The sequence below is a fragment of the Pelophylax lessonae genome, assembly GCF_965119305.1.
Source record: "Pelophylax lessonae genome assembly, chromosome: 9".
NCBI classification, from domain to species: Eukaryota; Metazoa; Chordata; class Amphibia; order Anura; family Ranidae; genus Pelophylax; species Pelophylax lessonae.
In genome coordinates, this window is record NC_138776.1 from 45,422,703 (window position 1) to 45,439,238 (window position 16,536).

Below are 16,536 nucleotides of genomic sequence, written 5' to 3' on the forward strand. Positions count from 1 at the left end.
CGCCCCAACAAGTCGCGTCGCCCCTGTCTGAACGGGGTCTTAAAGTTCAGTTTTACTTTAAAAAAAAAAAACAATATGGGGGTCCCCTACTCACTTAGCTAGAATACCAAAATTCAGACCTGCAGATGCTGCTCTCCCATTCCTCTCTATGCATGTACTGAGCCATGTAGCACAGATGCCAGAACAAACATTGAATGGAAGTACTGCATTGTGTAGGGAAAAGCCAGCCTGTGCACAATGGGACTAGGTCTAATTTTTGGTATACTAGCTAAGGGAGTTAAGGAAACTCATAAAGATATGTCTATTTAAAATTTGCCAATCGAATGTCTCTTCATTTGCACAAACTTAACAAATAACATGTTTATAATATGTGTGTAATGGCAGTTTCTATTTTTTGTCTTTTGTTGGACAACTGTAATGTTCCCTAATATTTGATCCTAAAAATAGCCATAGGAACATTCGATACAAGCGTTAAAGAACATTCACCTATCGCTATAGGCTAGGAACATTCAACCAGCAGGCAAAATAATATGAAGACCTCAGCACCTTGTACAGTCTGTATAGATTCCTGTGCAACCAGCTGAAGGAATGTGTGTTTGGCTGAGTGAACCTCCAGCAGCAGTGTGAAGGGAAACCTTACTACCACTGCTAAATGTGAAAGCTTCCTGCTCCTGATTGTTAGGGAGCTAGCACCACCAACAAAAAAGTGTTAAAAAAAAATACACATATATATATATTGGTATTTATAGTCTGGTGTGGATTTTAAGAAGAAACCTCATGCAAAAGAACAAGAAAAAAAGTATGTGGTCTCCCCCCCAAAATCCATACCAGATCCTTATCCAATCATGTAGCCTTACAGGATGGGAAAACGGGGCAGGCGTTAGCGTGTTTTAACCCCCCTTCCCCTCCCTGAACAATACCAGGCCACATGCTTTCAATATGGCCAGTACCATGTGGACAAGGACCTCATCTCCAAAACCCTGGCCTCCTTGTGGAGACATCATTGACCATATATGGAAATGACTGCCTTGTTTTAACCCTTTTCTTTGCCAGCTAGTCTAAATGCTCTGATAATGTATGGAATTTGGGGGTGACCACATGCTTTTCTTTTCTTTTGTTCTGTGTGGGTTTTCCTCCTAAATTTCATACCAAACTCATAGGGTCTGGTAAAAATGTGAGGGGGATCCCACAGGTTTTTTTTTTTTTTTACACCATCATTTTGTTTTCACTTAGCTGTCATCTGGGAATCCCCGGCTGACAGCTGAATGTTCCTGATGGATCCCCAAAAAAACAGGAGCCCTGTTTAAGAAGCTTCGGAATATAGCAGTGGTAGTAGTGCACACTGTCCCTGGAGATTCGCTCAGCCAAACACCCATTCATTCTCCTGTTTACATAGGAATCTATACAGACTGTACACAGTGCTGTGGTCTCCCTCAAATTATTTACCCTACTAGTCGAATGTTCTTTGCCTATATTAGTAGGCAGTTTTCTCTTGTTGAATTCTCTTAAACTCTTATGGCTGAATGATCTTTATGGCCGTTTTTCCCTTGAGAACGAATATTAGGGAATGTTATGTTTGCCAAGGGAAAGGCAACAAATAGAAATAGACATTACACGCATATTACAAAATTCATGGATATTATTTAGGTTTGCATCAAATTATGGGACATTTGGTAAGCAATTTTTTTTTTCTTTATAAATATATAATTATATTGGTTCATCTTGGATATGCATATTCAACACCCAATATACTAACAAAGACAGTGAGTGCAGTGCTAATTAAACTATGATCAAAGTAATCAATACATATTAGAATTGCCCTCAAATGAACCAAATATCCCCATTAAATAATGTGAAAATTAAGATTCAATCAACATCAAAAATATATCCCATGTGCTTCCACAAAGCGTGCACACAGGACGCATACCAGATCCAAATGACCACTCTATTGTAATGGTCAAATAATGTTCAAAGGGCTAAATCCTCCAGGTCCCCAACTCCTCACCGGACTCACACCATGGGAACAATCTAAAACCATCACCACAATAATATCATGGAAGAAGAGATAAACGACACCCATAGAGTAATAATGTTGATAAAACCTTATATTTAATTAAAAAGTAAAGTGCAGACTTAATCCATGAAAACCATTGCATTACAAAATTAATGCATGTAATCCCGAAGAACTGTGGAAGTTGTGCGTGTTGATGTCAAGTCCTAAGGCTCCACTCAATGTGTTTTGCCACAGACGACAGCAACACAAGACTGGCCGCCTTTTAATTTTTTGATATTCCACACCTGGCTGGTTATTCTGGAAGTGGATAATCAATGCAGTAGCCACCACTACTACATTGATCCATGTATCACCAAAATAATAGGAGATCAAATACCTGAATTGGAGATTTGCTTCCATCAGTTTATTGTTCAATTTCACAGTTTAATTTTTAAATCCTAATCCTAATTCTAATTAATGAGGCAAAAAGTTGAACAAAAATGGACCAGATTTTTTCAGAGACCAATCATTACTATGGAAGGCAGCAGTGCATCTAACCAGACATAAAACAAACTATTGATTTATCTCAATATGGTCCTAGCTTGGTGACAGAAGCCTCGCAGGAGTTAAGGTTGCCATAGATGGATAGAAATTCAGCCGGTTTAGCAGGGACAGAAGTTGATCTGCTAACTGGATAATAGTCTCTTTAGTCTGAGGACCTTCTAGTAGTGGATAGAATACATTTGTGGTGCTGCCTATTGTATGCACTGTTTTGCCTGTCATTGCAGGGTCCAGGTATTACTGTATAGATAAACGTCTCTCTCTGGTGTCTGATCTGTATATACAGGCCTTCCTGGAAATGGCATACACAGAGGCAGCAGAGGCCATGGTACAATACTACCAGGAGAAGCCAGCAATGATAAATGATGAGAAGCTATTGATCCGCATGTCGAAGAGATATAGGGAACTACAACTCAAGGTAAGAGACTGGACACTGTTTTCAGTCTTTAAGTAACATAGTAACAAAGTTAGTGAGGTTGAAAAAGACACTAGTCCATCCAGTTCAACCTATGATGAGTGTGTGTATAAGTGTTTATGTCAATAGTACATTGTATACCCCTGTATGTTGTGGTCGTTAAGGTGCCCATCTAAAAGTTTTTTGAAACTATCGATGCTCCCCACTGACACCACTGCTTGTGGAAGAGAATTCCACATCCTTACCGCTCTGATGGTATAGAACCCTTTACGCAATTTAAGGTTGAACCGCTTTTCTTCTAATTTGAGTGAATGGCCACCAGTCCTTCCATATTCTCTTTAGCTGAATAGTTTGTTCACTATGCTAGGGTCACCAGTATGGTATTTGTACATTGATATTATATCCCCTCTCAGGTGTCTCTTCTCCAGAGAGAATAAGTTCAATGCTTGTAGTCTTTCCTCATAGCGGAGATCCTCCAGTCCCTTTATTAGCTGTGTTGCCCTTCTCTGGACTCTCTCCAATTCCAGTACATCCTTCCTGAGGACTGGTGCCCAGAACTGGATGGCATACACGAGATGTGGCCAGACCAGAGTCTTGTAGAGTGGGAGAATTATCATTTTAAAACAGAAAAGTAATATCGGTTGTACCAATATGCCAGTTTGGTATCTGCCATCAAAATGTATAGACTACTAAAGGAAGAACGATTACACCAGAAGTAAGTTTACCACCACCAAAAAAAAACACAAAAAAAATTACAGCATTTTTTAAGAAGACCTTTACTATGGAAGCTGTGGCCAAAAAAGATAAGCACAAAGGTCTCATCACCAGTTTTGACTTTGTAGCCCTGTGTGGTGGCGGCCAACTTGGTAGAGGCATGGCTTTGCTTCCTCATATCAAAGTTGCTCCCCTGGTGATTGGAAGATTGTTGCACTGCAGCTTCCCAGATACAGCTTCCTCTCCAGAAAGGAGAACACTGAGCAGCATAGGACAGTAGTGACATCCCCAAATCTCACTCCAAATCTAGTGATGCTAGCAGAGGTGGCAGTGGCTTTGAGAATCTCTCATTGGCTATATACAGTCATGAGGACACCAAACAAGATAGCCTGGCACAAGTGCACTGTTTTTTTTTTTTTTGGAAGAAATTTAAGACAGAATGTAAATGTCTCAGGGTATCGCTTGGGCACAATTAACATTTATAGATATTCCCTATAAGATAGGAAATCTTTACTCTTTCAGTGTAGGTCTACTTTAAAAACGTCAGCAATGGCAGATACTATATTTCTGTACTGTTTGATCTCTACACAGTTGCTGTGAAGCAGCAGACGTGCCTTTCACTTTTTGTTGATTATTGTAGTAGGGTAAGGCAACTTGGGGTATCCTTGTGAAAGGATCATTAAAGTTGGAAATTCCCTTTAGAAGGATCCAGAATGTACAATATCAAATAACTCAATAGCCCTCACTGTGCACAGATAGAACTCACTGGTGAATTTGTATCCCCTTAATGCTTGTATGAAAGTTGCATTTGACGTAACAACTTTGACCTGATTATTTTAGCCAGCAGGAGTTGGGCTGGCAAGTGTTTGGAACCCAGCAGGAGCTCTGCTCACACATTACATAATATTCCATCTGTGGTCAGGTCAGTGTAATAGCAGCATGCTAGTACGGCGCTGTATTTTTATAAGCCAATCATGAAACGTTTATCAACCCTGTGTGCTGCTTGCTGAGGGAGGAGAGTTTGGTAGTCAGCGCCATCCGCTGACTGAAATTGCATAATGCAAGGGAGTCCTTACAAATCGAAGGCTAGACCCTAACTTATAAACCAGTTCACCAAATGCGAGATCTGTATAACTCTAGGCACCTGCAGAACTACGATGCCAGCAATTATTCTGAAAATTATTGCCATGAAATGTGTGACGGGCCACAAGAGGCCAGTTAAGCTTCCATTGCAATCTGCAGCTGCAGTTGCAGTTGCATGAAATTGTCTTTGTTGAATGCTCACAAGATGTCATTTTGATGCCACGGGTAGTTTTTATTAACGTATGCTTAGGAATTATACCATTTAAAGACAGGCTCAGGTTGGGAGGGGGGGGGGGGGGGCGCTATTCGTACCCACCCAGCTTTCTTGGCTCAAAATGGAAAGGACAACAGCTGTGCCTGTTGTCTGGAGGTCACATTTGTCTCACTTGCAATTTGCAAGAACATGTCTCTTGAAGTTGTATGACTTCAAGATTAATGTTTTTACATGACAACATATAGCTTCTTCCAAAACAACACTGAGCATTTCTTTATGTATTAACTTTCATTAAAGTATGTCTTTGAGCTTGCGTACATTTGCTTTAGAATTGCATTTTCTGCTTTGAAATCCATAGTCATACAAGTTAAGAAGCAACTCAGAAGCATGCTGATTCATTTAAGGACATTTAAAAAAAATATTTGGTGAAAAATCTGGCCATTTTTGTTCTTTCAATACAAAAGGTGCTACAATTTTGGCCTTTTTGATTTTTTTTTTTTAAATGCCCCCCATTGTGTCTAAAACCAGGGGGCTATATATGCTGGGTATAGTTATCTTGTTTTGATTTCCAGTGTACATTATGAGTAAACTCCACAGATCAATTAGCTTGAAGAACCTCTGCAGCTTCCGAGCTGATTCTTGGACCAGACCACATCCATAGCATTTATGTACTCCACCATTACCACATACCCCACTCACAATGGGTCCACACATACCCTTGCAATTAGGCCACACCCAGAATGGATATTTCTTCTAAAAGCCTAGAGAAAATATACATTTATAATCTAAATATACTGTATTTTTCCTACCCTAAACTATGTATGTAGCTTACCCTAATCTAAAGCTGGCCATACATGGATTGAAATGCGGCCAGATCAGCAGGAACCAGATACATTCAGGAGAAGTTGATCTATCAATTGACTTTTCATGAACAGGCTTGATGGAAAATTTCTGCTCCATTTGTGCGCAGCGCTGATCTGTGTAATCTGATAGTGGGCGAGTCCCGCTGTCAGAATTCAATGACACAATGGGGAGGATTTCCCTATCCACCTTGAGTGTGTGGATGGGGAAATCCGCTCAGTTTTCTTTTTTGTTTTGCCGTCATACATGGCCAGCTTGATTCACATCTTGGCCTATGTGAGAAATGCTCTGGCTCTATGCTGACAAAGGGATACAATACAGTTACAACATAATTCAATACAAGAGGGTTAGGAGGGGCCTGCTTGTAAGAGCTTACAATTTATTAGGGAGGGGCAAGTAGTACGAATGGTAATAACTGTGAGGGTTGAGTTAAAGGAGAAGGTAGAATTTCAGTTTTGGAGGCAGGATAGGCTTTGCTGAAGAAATGAGGAAAATTTTTAATTTTCACTGTTGGGTAACCAGAAGCCAGTGGAGGGAATGGCAGAGTGAGTGGAGGACACTAAGTGGTTGGTAAGGTGGATTAGTCTGACAGCAGCATTCATGATAGACTGAAGGGAGATAGCCTATGTAAAGGTAGGCCCTTGAGGAGGGAATAAATCGAGGTGAGACATGGTTAAGAATGGACATTATCTGGAAATGTTACGGAAGTAAAGTCTGCAAAATTTGCACAGTGATTGCATGTGGGGCTAAAGAGAAGGGTCAGAGCCCAGGATTACACTATCTATCTCCCTACACCTAGCACCACGGCATGAGAGGAGGGACTAATAGTTGTACTATTGATCTTGTTGGAAAAATGAGGAAATTGGGGGAAATATTTTAAACTCAGTTTGGAAAAGATTAAGTTTTAGGAAGCGGTGAGACATCACTACTGATATGCCAGTCAGTAATGCGAAGAGAAACTGAAAGGGTTAGGTGAGGAGTAGAGGGATAGATTTGGATGCCATCAGCCTAGAGATGTTATTGTTGGAAGTCGTGCAAGGTTATCAACTGACCAGGGGAAGAGGTGTAGTTAGAGAATATTTTTTTAGGAGCAACAATTTGCGCAGTGCTTTACATATATATATATATTGTACATTCTCATCAGTCCCTGACCTCAAGGAGCTTACAACCTGTGGTCCCACATTAATGCATACACGTACCATACTGGGCCAATTTTGACAGGAACCAATTAACTTACCATTATGTCTTTGAAATGTGGGAGGAAACTGTAGTACCCTGAGGAAACCCGCACAGACACATGGAGAACAAGTGCTGGGGTTCGAAATGGCAATTCTAGTTCTGCCAGGAGGAAGTAGTAACCATATATCCAATGTGCTTCCCCACAAAATGGGTCAGAGGACCAAAGCCTTGCAAAACCCCTACAGAAAGAAGAGAAATGCTACGATGGGTAGGAGGAGAATCAGGAAAAAGCAAAGTCTTGGAGGCCATGTGGGTGGAGTTTTTTGAGGAGGAGTAGGTGGTCACCCGTATCAAAGGCAGCAGAAAGATCTAATAGTATGAAAGAGTAAAAATGTCTATTGCTTTTAGCATATAGTAAGTCATTAGTGAGAAACACAAACCCTTTGGCAGGTAAAACAGCTCCTATACAGTATATGCATTTTATCTGTGTATTTAGCTGTTTGCCTGCAGTTTGGCATTAAACCCCAACTTGGATTTTACGCAAACAGCTACCATGAAAAAACTGATACAAATACTCAGCTGACTAAAGCCCCGTACACACGCACCGATTGTCGGCCGACCGTTCGGCCGTCTTTTGTCCGGTGCTGTCGTGTAGGTTGAAAAGTGCTAAAGACTGCACACGAATTTTGTCCCCCAACAACAACCGACTGCAGAAGTGATGTCATGTGATGGTTAACTTTCCGTGTGTTTTTTCTTCTCTGAGCATGCCCAGTCTTGCTCATCTGCTTTTTGTCGGCCGAAATCTGTACTGACTGACGAACAATCGGCCGTTCTTTGTTGGCCTACAAAAATTTTATAGCCTGCACATCAGATTTTGTTCGGCCGAAAAGTCGCAGTCGGTTGTCGGAAGCATCATACTAACAAACCAACAATCGGCCGATCGGACGTTGGCCGAATATTTACGGCCGACAATCGGTACGTGTGTACGGGCCTTTATTTAAATATTGGTCTTCATTGCCTCTCTATGTAATATAGATGTTCTTTTTGTGGGTCTTTTTCATAAAGCAGTGCATAAAAACCATGAAAGGGTCAGTAGCATAGCAACTCTTAGTAAAGAAAGATACCCATAGATCAGAAGACGCAGATCATTGGTGGCAGTGCTTATTTTGGGGGGGGGTATAATTGCAGTTAGGACAGGGGATCTTGTGTGGGTACCATTAGAAAACATCCAGATTTTGCAGCTTTCATCTTATATCAATGGGTAAAATAATCACAAAGAGGCTTACATCACTGATCAGCTAACACTTTTCGGCCAAAAAGATGGCCTTTAGTCATGGCTATGACCAAGGTCGTCTGCTCGGCTGAAATGCATTACCGATCAGAGATGTAATTCTCTTTGTGGTACAATAAATGCCAAATTTTACAGCTGTGTACAGGATTTTTGCTAAATATTTCTTTGTAAAGGCGATCAGGAACCTATCCGAGCACCATTGTTTCCCCCATACTGACAGTCTGATGAGGTTGAGTAGTGAGCTTTCTCTTTTTCTCTGAGAATTTTAGGAAACTTAATTTCAAGTCCTTATCAGGTATTGATTTGTGGATACCAAGAAAAGCAATTCAAGTAATTTCTTCAAACTACAGTAAGTGGAAATGCTAAATTTGCCTACTATAGTCATATTATCAGTCCCGGTGTTCTAAAAAGAAAACAGACAGAAAATAAAAAGAAAAATCCAGTATCAGAAAATAGCAGCTTGGTCTGCAATACTCGCCTCCTCTCAGGCCCTTGTCCTCTGTAGTAATATCTTTCTGCCACTAGATGTTCTAAGTCTTCCGGGTTGAATGACATCCAGCATCAGTTATCCATAAATACTGAGGAGATCCTGTGAGTGCAGGGCACTGTGGACCCATACCCTGAGCGGGCATCACAGTGGAGCCCTGGCCTCACATACAATAATACAGAGAGTGGTTCAGACGTAATCACACCAGCACTGCTCTCTGCATTATTGAAGACAATGCAGCACTAGAGAAGATGACTCTGTCCATCCTGTAACTGGCTTAAAGACATTTGGAAAAGGTAAGGATATAAAAAAAACCCCATAAAATACACACAAAGGGCAGGCCCCAAAGGAGGCTGTTGGGAGCTTGGGGGATGGTGAAGCACTCAGGTTGGGCTTTTAATATACGATAATATTCTCCAAATTGATTTCTGGCCTTTAACTATGTATGTTAACAGATGCAAAGAGTGACATTTTCCAAGGTTGGGGAATATACATCTGGAAAAAGCAGTACATGTGCGTGACATTTTATCACGCAGTACGTCACCTAAACCACCCAGGTTGTAACATTTCTGTCTTTGAGAAATTTGATGAGCTATACATTTTACCTCAGAGCAGATACAGAGAATAGTAAATCACTGATGGTATTAATAGCGTGAACCCGACACCCTGAAGTCTCCAGTTTGGTGGTATACATTAAATATGCATCAACTCCTGATGGTCGGTAGGGCTCAGAGGAGATAGCACTGTTTTTAGCTCCTGTGAGCTTGTATTATACCAAATTTGCCAGGAAGGTCTGAGCCTTCTCAAACATTTCATTCCATGACATGTGCTTGTCTATGGCAGCTGCACAACCCACTGACCTGCACTTCTCCTGACCTGAGGGATTAGACTGAGCATGTGCTGCTAGGAACTGGGATGGATACAAGTGATTTATTTGCCAAGATTCAAACTTTTATTAAATACAATCATATTTGATAAACTATTGGAATTTTCTTTTACTACAATAATAAGATTATTAGAAAGTGCATTCATGATTATCATTCTTCCTTAGATATTTATGTAATTTATTATGAAGATATTGAACTTTAACATTGTGCAAAGAACAGTTCTGTACAGCAATGCCCACAACCATTTAGCTATTTGCTCAATATAAAGGAGGAGTTGTAATAGGCTTCTGTGGTTTGCTGAACTTTGCAAAACGATAATAAAATAATAAATGGCCAAACTAAGTGGATCACTAAGTATTTATCTCCACAAGTGTTGTCTAATTCTAAATTAAGGCAGTTTGTGTGAGTAGAGTTGTTTGCACAGAAATTATTGATGAAAATCATTTCTGCATTATTAATTACTTCAAATGTATTATTTTTACTGTGTGGGACACAAAATTGACTTTGTTATAATCTTTACAAGTACAGTATTATTGTGGCCCATCAAGAATTAGTGAGGCATTATTTTGAAACCCCAAGTCTGACTAGTTTTGAGCCTCCAAAAGTTAGTGTATCCCTGTTCTGGGATCCCACAATGTCATTGTTTAATTATTTAGGGACCTCCAGGTTTAAGTCTGTCATTGGCCCAGGGTTCCAAGTGTTAGTGTTCAAGGTGAGGTGGGGACAAGGTGCAGGATATGAATCTTCTACCAATAAAAATGAAGTCCATAGTGGAACCAAATGTTTAGGGATTTGGTAGCTCTCCATAAAGTGGGAGGTCCCCAAAAATAGGGGTGATCCTGAGCAGTCTACATACAGCTGTACCAGAATAGCACCAAACAAGTGATCCAAGAGTCCACAAATGATTTATTAGTTCAGTAAGTAACCATGGAAAGGACAGGCATCTAATGTGTTTCAGGGGCCCAAAGATCTTCCCCTTCCTCAGGGTTAAATATAATGAAATGATTTAAGGGCACCATGGTTTAATTATTTACTGTATGAAAATGCAGATTCGAGCAGGATCAGTGGATCAAAGAATTAGCAACTACTGATTCTTCAATCCACTGTCACAAACAACATTTCATACAGTAAATATCTAAAACCTGGTGACCATGCTACTTTTGAGTCTTTAAATCTATTTATTATACTTAAAGGGATTTTTAGGCTACATTCACACCTGAGCGTAGCGTTTTCACGCGTTTTTACCGCGTTTTTACAGGCGTTTTTTGTGCAGGCGTTTTTAGATTGAATAGAGACCAATGGAAAACGCCTGTAATCTGCCCAAAAAGAAGCTCAAGTACTTTTTTGAGCATTGGGCGTTTTGCTCACAGCATCAAAACGCTCAGATGTGAACAGGGGCCATCGAAATGAATAGGATTTGTCTTGTTGGGCATTTTGAGAGCTGATCCTAGAGCAGAAAAACTCCCCCAAAACGCCCCAAAACGCCTACATGTGAACGGAGCCTAAAGGCAGAAGTTTTTTTTTTTTTTTTAAGATTATCATTAAGATAAAAAAAACCTTCTGTGTGTAGCAGCCCCCTTCAGCCCACCTAAAACTTACCTGAACCGGTCTTTATTCAGCGTTGTTGCAGGAGTGTCTCAGCTGCCCAGGACTCCCCTCCTCATTGGCTAAGACAGCAGCGTGGCACGATTGGCTCCCACTGCTGTCAATCAAAATGGACACAGGGAGCTGTGACTCGGGTTCCCCCACAGGAAATATTGACACTTTGGGCCCAATTTGGACATTGTCACCTAGGAGTGTACTCACTTTTGTTGCCAGCGGTTTAGACATTAATGGCTGTATGTTGAGTTATTTTGAGGGGACAGCAAATGTACACTGTTATACAAGCTGTACACTCACTACTTTACATTGTAGCAAAGTGTAATTTCTTCAGTGTTGTCACATGAAAAGATATAATAAAATATTTACAAAAATGTGAGGGGTGTACTCACTTTTGTGAGATACTGTATGTAAAGCGCTGCATATATCAGTACCTGTATTAAATAATAATCATAAACCCATCGGTTTCCAGGTTTTATTGTTAAAGCCTAATTGAACAAGCTGAACTTAGAAACCTATAGGCTACCATGCACATCTGCACCAGATTCTGAGTGCTCCAGTTTTAGTAAATCTTCCAGACTGTGTCATTGGTCTAGGGCTCCAAGTATCAGTGTGTCATTGGTCTAGCACCTACAAACTTCAGTGTATTATTGTTATGGGACTCCCAAATATCACTGTGTCATTGTTCCTAAATTTGTAGTAGAAGATTTTGTATGTCCAGAAACATACAAACACAGATGAACATTAGCCCATGCGTGAGTTTCTAATAAAAAATATACTAGCTTTAAGTAACAATGATAATTTCTATTGAAAAATACAATTGTCATGTTTTAATTCTTGCAGAAGCCGGGTAAGACAGTTGATGCCATTATTCATGACCTTCATTCACAGAGGGAAAGAGACGTGTTTCGTGATACAGACAGGTAATATTGATTGTTTGGGCACATGTTTTAAGAATGAAGTTGGAATTTAGGTGTTTTTTTTCTGGACATTTCTGTCTTTGATGCGTATATTCTTACTGACAGATACAGAAATGAAAGGACGAGATCACGCAGTCCAGTGAGTCGCTCTCTGTCTCCGAGGTCCCACACTCCCAGCTTCACATCTTGTAGTTCTTCACACAGTCCCTTAGGACCTTCCAGAGCAGAATGGGGGAATGGCAGGGAGTCTTGGGAGCAGAACTATGGCAGATGGGAAGATGAGCGTGAACAAGGTTCATGGCGAGATAATGGGGAAGAGAAGAGGGACCGGACAGATCACTGGGTCCACGAACGGAGGTATTACTCCAGGCAGAGTGATAAGCAAGAGATGGATGATCGTCCTGATGGGTCACGAGGACATAGGGAGAAATACAGCAATCATCACTCATCATCCAGACATAAGAGAGGAGATAGCGATTACTACAGGAAGGAGTCCAAGTCAAAATCAGAGACGAAAGCCTCTGATACACCTGGAAAAACCAAGAGGAAAGAAGAGAACAAGTCTCGAGATATAAAGGAAGGTCACACAGAAGATTCTAACAAGAAAGAGGGCTCAGAACCAAAACCAAGCAAAGAGGTTGAAGCCAGCATTCAACAAAGTGCAGATAAGAAGAAAAAGACAACTGAGGCAAATGAGGATGTTAAAGAAGACAAAGATGTTGAAAAGGTAATCAAAACCTTAATTTGCTTATTGCATGCACTCTTTTTTAATATTCAGGAAAGAACTTTAATGAAAATCTTGATTTAACAATGTGCACCAAAGCTATAAATATCATGTTAAAATGGGCTTATTCAATAAGCCAAAACCAAAGTGTTGTTACGGATCTGATGTTAACTTTTACTGTTCTGATACATAATGCTGAAATCTGGTTTCTGTGAGTCACTACACTTAAAAAAAAAATAATTTCCTCCTTGCATTGTTCTTGAACCTGCCCTGGTCTGTTTCCGAAAACCTGTACCCACAACCCTGCCTGCCTCTCAACCTGCTTGTATCTCTAAAATGACCCTAAAATCCATAACTGAAGCATTAGCAAAAATCCACTTTTAGCACTGCCACATTACCATCTTATAGAGACTGCTGTTTATTACAAGAGATTGCTGAGCTACATGAACATTGCTTGATTACAGAAAGAGATTGCTCTCAGTTATAGATAGAGGCTGCCTAGTTGCAGACAGATACTGCCCAGTTAAAGAGAAAAACTGGCCAGGTACAGAGAGAATCTGGTTACAAAGGAAGGCAGCCAAGTTGTCTAGGGAAACACTGCCAAGTTAAAGTGAAAGACCTTGTAGTTATAGAGATAGACTGCTCAGTCCCCGAGAGAGACTGACCAGTTAGAGAGAGACACTCCCTAGTTACAAAGAGAGACTGCACAGTTACTGAGAGAGACCCTGCCTAGTTACAGAGACTGATGAGTTACATATAGGCACTACCCAGTCATAGAGAGATAGTGCCCTGTTAAACAACAATAGTGTTAGGTTACAGAGAGAGACTGGCCAGTTATAGTTAAGCCTAGTACACACGGGCTGAATGTGGCAACAATCAATAAATACTTGCCGACATTTGCCCTATGTGTATGGCAGCCGGTCCGAATGACCAACTTCTGTCGGATGTGCATGCTTGAAAACCAGCAGCCAACCGCTCCCGATCAGTGTTTTCAGCCAATGGCGGGTTCTGGTGGGGGGACTCTCCCCATGTCAAAACACAGCTCAACAGGGGGGATCCCTCTACTAACATCAGATTGTTAGTACAGTGGCTCTGACCGGAACTGTGAGGTTTTTTTCGTTCAACCTGCTGGTTTGAAGGAAAAAAAAAAACTCATGGTGTGTACTAGGCTTAAGTGTAACATTGCCGTACTTCATGGTTTCCGCAGGGCATGTGTAGTGTAGGTCATGAATAATGTAGTGTAAGGGGGTCAGCTATGATGGTTTGTCATATGTTTCTGTCTCCATTAAAAGCCTTCTGTATATTTATTGAAGTATTTTATGCACAATCTGATCCACCTCTCCTACGAGCCCCAGGTGTTTCACTGAAGCTTAGTCCAGAATAGGCTCCCGATAAAGTGAAATATGTTAGTGCTTGTGGGACAAGTGAACCAGCGTGCGCATGGAATAGTTAGCGACCGCTCATTGTAGCGTTACTGCTACAGGGCGGCCGCTCTGCACAGAATCACATATATATATACAGTATATATATATATATATATATATATATATATATACACATGATTCTGCAGGTGGGCGGGTGATTAGTCCCAGCACATGTCGATCACCAGGTGCCAGCCAGTGACTGACCCCCGGCGATCGGCTCTGAGTCACACAGAACACAGCTCTGTGACCCATGGTGATAAAATACCACCAATAGAAAGCTCTATTTTTGTGAAAAAAAGATATAAATGTATTTTGGGTACAGCGTTGCATGACCGCGCAATTGTCAGTTAAAGTAGCTTAACGCCGCATTGCAAAATATGGGCTGGTCATATAGGGGGATAAATCTTCCGGAGGGCAAGTGTATAATAAATACAGTATACAATTAATGGAGAAAAAGAAAAGGGGATCCCCTTTCTGTACCCTTGCCAGTATCCCAATTTATAAATACATAGAAAGCACTCTCAAAGGAATACGGTATACGCATTCCTTTGTCAGGTGAACACTGTGTGTTTTTGCTACCCAGACATTTAATAACTAGATTTCCCTGTTCTTTGGGATACAATATTAATAACTGACGTTTTATGAGGATCGCTGCAGTTTGGGAAAATGTTTTTCCTCTCCCTACTCTTTTTTTCTTGAGGCGATCCCAGTGTCTGCCTATTGATGGACTGAGTTTTGAGGTAGAGACCCCTTATTCCCTCTGTTTTGGAGGGTTACATTGATATGGTGGCATCATGGCTATGAAACCCCATTATGGTCTAATTCCTGTTACTTGTCTGCTATAATATATTGTACTGTCTGCAGAGTTACCCTGAGGAAGGAGCATATGTCTCTGAAACGCGTAGGGTACTCGTATAGAGCCTTTGCAAATTAAGTGTTTTTGCATTACAACTCTTTTTGTACTGTGTTCACTATTGTAACATTTTGTATTGACTTACTGGAACCTGTGTGTATTTTTTAACAGTTTTATTATCTTTATAATGTGATTACAAAAAAATAATCATTTATAACTTTTTATACTGTTCAACTTGCCTTTAAAGTCCCATTAAATGGGGGGAATGCATTCTATAAAGCTTTTAATGGAGTGGTTTCCTTTGCCTGTGTTGCTTGAGAGTGGACCTAATGAAGTGGCCAACAACCCATGGGTGCCTGCACCCGATGTTAGAAGAGTGAGGGGGAAGTGTACCTGTATCAGGACTGAATACTTTTCAATGCACAGCTTGCATCCTGATTTCTTTATTTTCATCTGTCCCACATCTACTTTACGCTGTTACACTAATGCTGCCCATACATTTGTTAGTTTGGTTAACAGATTTGGAGCTATCAATTTTCAATCATTGCATTCTGCCACCCTTAGTTTCAGTTAAATTCCAGTAGAGTGCCCAAATAATTGAAATTGTGGTTAAACTGTACATAAAAAAAGAAAGAAAAAGATGTTTAAATCTCTGGATCACTGATCATCTGATGCATGTTTGTCAGGCTGGAGTCAATGAAGAGGAAATGAACCATACCTCAGTACCCAAAAAAGCAGAGGGTGAACCAGAAGAGCCAGATATTGAACCTGTGATCAAGCACAACGTAAGTACAGCACAATTTAAGGCTCAGGTGTGGGTTCTTGTGTTTGGTTATCACAGGCCCAACTCACCAGCTCTGGAACAGTGGGACTGGTTTGTGAAAACTGGTGCAAGTGAAAAATATAGCAATGAGTCCTGAAACAACCAAAGAGATGCTAACTTGTATTTTCTGTTCAAGAAGCTGAAAATACTATCTCTGTAGTTGCTATAGGCAATGCTTCCAGTTTACTTAGCTCTGGGTTTTATCGGTCAGTCATGTTGCCCTTACAAAAAGCTGATTATTTAAGTGACAGCAACAAAATATATGCCCATCAACTACTGATATCAGTGGGGTTGGAGTTGTGTTTGGTCGCTCCTTTTTATAACTGAGCGTGTTAAATGCTGGAAAAAGAAATTGTTTCTATGAATCATCATGACTGTCATGCTGCTCCACCCACTGTGATTTTAGAAAACAGTTCTAAATGTAGGATGTTCCAAATTCCATTGCATAGCAGCAGTTCTTTCCAGCTGCAGAGGCTGAACATTGTTAAGTATATAACTGGGCAAAAAA

At 40.6% G+C, this 16,536-nt stretch overlaps 1 protein-coding gene across 3 annotated transcripts in view; it reads left to right on the forward strand.

Annotated features, from left to right (window-relative positions):
- The window catches only part of RBM20 (RNA binding motif protein 20), a 407,155-nt gene that overhangs the window by 326,369 nt on the left and 64,250 nt on the right, over window positions 1-16,536 (forward strand). For 2 of the 3 annotated variants that reach the window (XM_082269244.1, XM_082269246.1), the window contains exons 7-10: window positions 2,841-2,972; window positions 12,128-12,207; window positions 12,310-12,931; window positions 15,892-15,990. In XM_082269244.1, coding sequence (XP_082125370.1) covers window positions 2,841-2,972; window positions 12,128-12,207; window positions 12,310-12,931; window positions 15,892-15,990 — 933 coding nt within the window. The remainder of the gene's footprint in view (window positions 1-2,840; window positions 2,973-12,127; window positions 12,208-12,309; window positions 12,932-15,891; window positions 15,991-16,536) is intronic. The other variant, XM_082269245.1, reaches the window with a different exon arrangement.